We start from the raw sequence: 6,000 nt of genomic DNA on the forward strand, positions 1-6,000 counted from the left end.
AATAAATAATATTTAAAATTAGCATTTTATAAACAAATAGAATAAATAATCTATCAATTCTATATTTACATCAAAAGGAGTACAAAAAAATATATTTACATCAAAAAATGATTTTAATCTTAAGAAATTTATACAAATAAAATATTAATAGTTGAATAATCACCTTACTACTTAAATTTTATAAATTTGCACATGATATATATCTTGCAAATTTTATATATTTTTATAATTATTAATTAATACTTTAATTTACATTAAATGACAATATATTTATTATTTACGAAAAGTATTTGTTTTTGCAAAATATTCAAGAATATAATATTAAATTGAATTTATTAAATCCACTAATTTACATTTATATGAAAATTTGATTTTTAATTTCAAAAAAATTGTACAAATAAAAATATTAATAATGAAATAATGATTTTAATAATTGAAAATTATGAAATTGCATATGATATATATCCTATAAATTTTAACCAATTTTATATATTTTAAGTTAAAATTATATATTTTATAAATTATTAAATGATGATTTAATTTATATTTGAGAATTTAATATTTAGTTAACTTTTTCTTGTTAATGTTAAAATGTAAAAATAATAAACTATAAAATAATTGATATAATAATTAGAATAAATATAATAAGTCCATCTTTGATTATTAATTAATGCATTGTATGATATCTATGCATTCTGCTATTAATTATAATATATTTTTATATACACTATTAAATATATATTTTTTATATATTTATACATGGCTATTTGACCATAAACTTAACGTTATTAATATATTTATGAAGTTTTTATGTATTTCTTTAATATATCTTATTTTTAATCTGTATTCATACGTTTTCAAAACATATACTTATCTAAATTATCTAATACAATACTCAATACCAATACTTTAATTCTTGCATTCACTGTTTTCCCATTATTTCAATTATTTCCAGCGTTTACAAAAGGAGACAAATAATGTAATCTCACGTTTTCTGGATAGTCGTCATACGCCACCATAAACAAATCTCTTTTTTTTTTTTGAAAAAAAAAACAAATCAACTAATTTTTTTTCACCATAAACAAATCAACAAACAAATAAGTATTTCATGGAATAATATTGAAGTGGGGGCTTATACGTTATACACTTTACACTTATATCAGACGTGAAATCCGGCGTAGCCTTTGGGCTAAAACCTAGTCATGACCTTTCGATGTATTCTGGGCCCAAATTAATTTCATCATCAAATTCATCATGGGGACATGGGCATGGGCCATCGCTAGGGATGATGGTCTTGTTTGAATTGTCCGTTAAAGAACGGAACGATCAGGATCGTTTGTCAATAGGCACCTCCCATCTTTAGAACCGTAGATGTTGGGCTATAATTACCTTGAAGAAACTATTTTTCGTTATTTTAATTTTCGAGAGAAGCTCGGCTGTTTTGAATAAAAAATAATATTAATTGCAATTACTCTTTTACCCAATCTATGCTAACGTGTCATGTATATGAAACTTAAAACACTAAGACAGCCTACGCTGTTTTTTTCCCACGCAGGCCGCAGCCACTTTTTCCAATGTTCACCGTTTCACGTTGCTTTCTACTTTTTCACGCTTTTTTTCGTCCATAGGAATCTTTTCCAAGCCACGTCATCATCTACGTCATCCGTATAATTATACGTACAGTAATACAACCTCCATCGCCACTGAGTAGTCAAGAGCATCAATCATCGAATCCGCATCCCGTTTGTCTCAATAAATTCCCACGTTAGCCGCTCTTCTCCCTTATCTTCTGATCCCGCTCGCTCCGGCCAAAGATCTGGGAGGAGAGAGAGTGAGAGAGAGATCAGAGACAGATGGCTCGCTTCACTTTTGTCTCGTTCGCCCTCTTTTTCTTGGCCTGCAGTGCCATCAGCACACACGCCGGCTCCAGCTTCGACGATAACAACCCCATCCGATTGGTATCTGACGGCCTTCATGATCTCGAATCCTCCATCCTCCATATTCTCGGCGGCACGCGTCACGCCCTCTCCTTCGCACGTTTTGCTCGAAGGTTTGCTCCTCATCTTTAGAAAAAAAAACTCTCCTGTATCATGTATCCTGATTTGGGTCGTCGCTTCCATCCCTAATCTGTTGGCGACAAGTTCGCCCGTTATATACATAAAATAATTTCAGACTTGATCGCTGAAAAATCGGGGTTGTGGATTCCAGGTACGGGAGACGGTACGAGACTATGGATGAGATGAAACTCCGATTTGAGATTTTTGTGGAGAACTTGAAGCTGATCAGATCCTCCAACAGAAAGGGCCTTCCTTACACTCTAGCTATCAACGGTAAGTGCTCTTTCTTCCTTTTTTTCCCTCGTTAATTCTTTCTAGTTTTCCGTGGTCAATACTCAATACATTTGTCGAACTGTGCATCCAAGGAGAGAAGAGGGAACATCACAGGTTTCAGATCGTAGCCTGTGATGCTCTGGAGTTTCACGGTAGCTAGAAATCATCGGGATCAGAGACTGCCCTTACTGTCTTTGGCTCTCCGCTGCTGTCTTGTACCTTGCGCTGTCAACCGAAAGTATTCTTCTCCTGTTCGATATAACTTTATGACGTGGTTTTAATATCCACTGCTAAAAGTAGCAAGTGCTACTTACTACTTTTTAAAAGGAGCAAAAGTGTCAACCGTAGATTTTCATTCTCATGAGTCCAACATTTTTAGATGGATGGCTTGACACTTTTATGTAACTGAATACAGATTATTCGTGTATTCACTGAATTGGACAATTCTTGGTGGGTGTTGTATTGCTGGCCATTCAGGTTGAGGTCGGTCAAATCATATGCAAATATTGGGATCTGCTTCTTACACACCTCACAGTGCTGTGAGGTTATTGTGAGGCGCGCTCTGTAAGAAGCAGACCCCAGTAAGACACTGACAAGTCAGTTTTGAAATAAAAATTTAGAATATTTAAATATTTTTTATTTTGACAAAGACACGTGGTTTGTCTTATTGGGTCACAAGAGCAGATATTTTGGGATTCCGGAATATTGACTCCGAACCGTCCAATCTGGTCTTTCGTGGACCATTATCATTCACTTGCATTCATTTCATCCGGAGGATCGATCTCCCCATTTGATGATGTGTTAACATCTCGAATGTCTAAGGGGAAGATCAGACACCCGGAATAACAATCGGCACCATCAGTGGTGTCATATCTTATACTCAAGTGGGGCTCGCCGTCCATCCGACGTCGTTCGTTGTGGAATCTATTTGATCTTCTCTTCTGTTTAGATTCCTTTTCTTCTATTGAGTCCATTTTAATTCCCCACTTGAATCTCTGTGTCCACATGATATCTTTAGATATTATGCTAAAAAAATAATTGATTTGGTAACTTTCTTTCTTTTTAAATTAAGCTAGTAAATCCAAATATTATGTTAAATTTGACAGAGTTTGCTGATTGGAGCTGGGAGGAATTCCGCGCTCAGAGATTGGGAGCTGCTCAAAACTGTTCCGCCACTACAAAGGGCAGCCACAAGCTGACTGATGATCTGCTCCCTGAAACAGTACAGCATTTTTTTTGTTATGCATTTCCATTTCTTGTCTCTGAAACTTGTGCTCGTTTCTTGTCTTTCTCTTGTGATTACTGATTAGTTCTCTGGAATCATTGGTTGCGCTGGTAAATGAAATATTGCTTTAGATTATATCTCAATCATATATATAATTACGTTTTCTATTGTTGAATATCTGGTGCCCTGTACAGAAAGATTGGAGGGAAGATGGCATAGTCAGCCCAGTAAAAAATCAAGGCCATTGTGGATCTTGCTGGACATTCAGGTGAAATAGTGCTTTACATCACAACATGAGGATGATCTTATTTATTTGCTTATTTATTTAAATATAATTATGGAGAATTATTTCATGATAAGTCAAAATATCAAATATCTAATTGCAGTACCACCGGAGCTCTGGAAGCGGCATACACCCAGGCGTTTGGGAAGAGCAAGTCTCTGTCAGAACAGCAGCTTGTGGACTGTGCCAGAGCATTCAATAACTTCGGGTGCAACGGCGGGTTGCCTTCGCAAGCCTTTGAGTACATCAAATACAATGGCGGTCTGGACACTGAGGAAGCCTACCCTTACACCGGAAAAGATGGTGTCTGCAAATTTTCATCGGAGAACGTTGGTGTCCAAGTTCTCGACTCCGTCAATATCACACTGGTATGTAAGCTCTCTTACCATGAAATGATCTTATTCATGTTCATCAATTGTACTTGCACCTTTGCGCTCTTTGGGACACGGAAAGGAGAATTGTGATTTGGAGAGACACGATTCCTACTTACTGATTTCGAATTTTCGATCACGTGTATGTATGTAGGGTGCTGAAAATGAACTGAAGCATGCTGTTGCAATTGTTCGGCCGGTGAGTGTCGCGTTCGAGGTGGTGAGAGGGTTCCGCTTCTACAAGAAAGGAGTTTACACCAGCGAAACTTGTGGCAGCACTCCCATGGTGAGTGGTTCTCCTTTAAGAAAAAGAAAAGAGACTTGAATCAAGTGAATGATTGATTTATCTGATAAAGCATTGCTTCTATAGAATTTAAGTATAGAATGCATAGATAACTATATATCCTTACAAGATTTGGAGTGTCGTTGGCAGGATGTTAACCATGCCGTCTTGGCCGTGGGATACGGAACAGAAAATGGTGTTCCCTATTGGCTTATCAAGAACTCATGGGGAGAAAGCTGGGGCGACAATGGCTACTTCAAGATGGAGCTGGGGAAGAACATGTGTGGTAAGCCAGCTTCTTTGGTAAACCCTTTCTATGTCTTTCCCTTGTCACAGCTCACTCAAGCCTATCGCACTTAAAGCTCAGTTTGGAAGGAGTACAGAGTGCAAAACCTTATATTTTGTATGTATTTATACTGTACACCTTCCGAACTGAGCCTAAAGGTTAAGCTACATCCCCAGAAAAATTTGGATGGTTGGCTGTTGGTTTACTTCAAATCTCCTATTTCCTATTCCTATATAGGCCATGGTGATGCTAAAGGTTGATAATTTATGACATGATTGCAGGTATTGCCACGTGTGCATCCTACCCAATCGTTGCATAGAGTGCTATCCATGAAATGAAGTTGCTTATCTCCGTTGATGTAAGATGAAATAGCATGTGTATCGATGGGATGATGATGTTGGATTGCAACAAATATCTTGTGTAGTATTCTGATGAAGATATCTTGTATTAATTATGGTCGAGTTGGCTGAGCCTTCGACATTGTGAGACCGGTCCGATCATGATGGCTTCAACATTGTTCATATATGTATCTAATTAGTTACAAATATAGTTGCGTAATGTGTATGGATATTATTATGAGAAACAACGTTTATTGCACAATGAGAAGCAAAATCAGACACATTGGGGATCACCCCCCCTCCCACCCACTAAATGATGCGACTGATATTTCGTTTATGGCTGTAATCGGTCTTGCTTGAAATTGATACAAGGCCCATGGTGTGTACAAGTACGACTGTTGTAGTAACAGGCTAGTGCTACAAGAGCCCATATTTCCTACTCACTCTCTACTCGCCTTGAATTGGAATTACATATCTCTATTATGTGTAGCAAAAGTGAGTAGGAAATTCCAAATGGTGCTACAAACTTCGATTCCAGTCTATTATGCCTAATATTAAGGCCCATTTTAATGGGCTTGGCACAAACCAGGCCTTTGTTTGCCTATGTGCAATAATCAAGACCACCTTAAAAGCACATTGACCTGCCACATCGTCCAAACCCAGCCCATTATCAATTGGAGCTTCTTTGGTACTTAGGTTGATGATTTTGGGCTGGCACTACCTATGCCCTTAGCCCATTCTTGTGTCCCGAAGGGCAAGGCCAAGCCCCTGGAAGTATCTGCCAAGAGAGCATTTTTTTTTTTTTTGTGATTTTGAGAGGGGGAAAGTTGGTCAATGAAATATTAGTTCCTGTTGATCAAGAATACCATATTCATTTTTTAAAT

The 6,000-nt window shown here is 37.0% G+C and overlaps 1 protein-coding gene across 1 annotated transcript; it reads left to right on the forward strand.

Annotated features, from left to right (window-relative positions):
• Positions 1 to 1,446: 1,446 nt before the first annotated feature.
• Positions 1,447 to 5,390, forward strand: LOC148842159 (pro-cathepsin H-like). Its single transcript, XM_088958686.1, has 8 exons — positions 1,447 to 2,050; positions 2,209 to 2,330; positions 3,437 to 3,552; positions 3,750 to 3,823; positions 3,942 to 4,206; positions 4,364 to 4,495; positions 4,643 to 4,778; positions 5,060 to 5,390. Exons 1-8 carry the CDS (start codon positions 1,854 to 1,856, stop codon positions 5,095 to 5,097), a joined length of 1,080 nt encoding a protein of 359 aa, XP_088814812.1. The 5' UTR covers positions 1,447 to 1,853; the 3' UTR covers positions 5,098 to 5,390.
• The last annotated feature ends 610 nt before the right edge of the window (positions 5,391 to 6,000 follow it).

The sequence above is a fragment of the Nelumbo lutea genome, chromosome 8 (assembly GCF_056320005.1).
Source record: "Nelumbo lutea isolate HS-2025 chromosome 8, American lotus-T2T, whole genome shotgun sequence".
NCBI lineage: Eukaryota > Viridiplantae > Streptophyta > Magnoliopsida > Proteales > Nelumbonaceae > Nelumbo > Nelumbo lutea.

Bases quoted from the DNA above. Each gene is read 5' to 3' on its own strand.
- LOC148842159 (XM_088958686.1), top strand. From the start codon at position 1,854: ATGGCTCGCTTCACTTTTGTCTCGTTCGCCCTCTTTTTCTTGGCCTGC. The intron at 3,824-3,941 runs GTGAAATAGTGC...ATCTAATTGCAG, and splicing joins GGATCTTGCTGGACATTCAG to TACCACCGGAGCTCTGGAAG. The intron at 4,207-4,363 runs GTATGTAAGCTC...GTATGTATGTAG, and splicing joins ACTCCGTCAATATCACACTG to GGTGCTGAAAATGAACTGAA.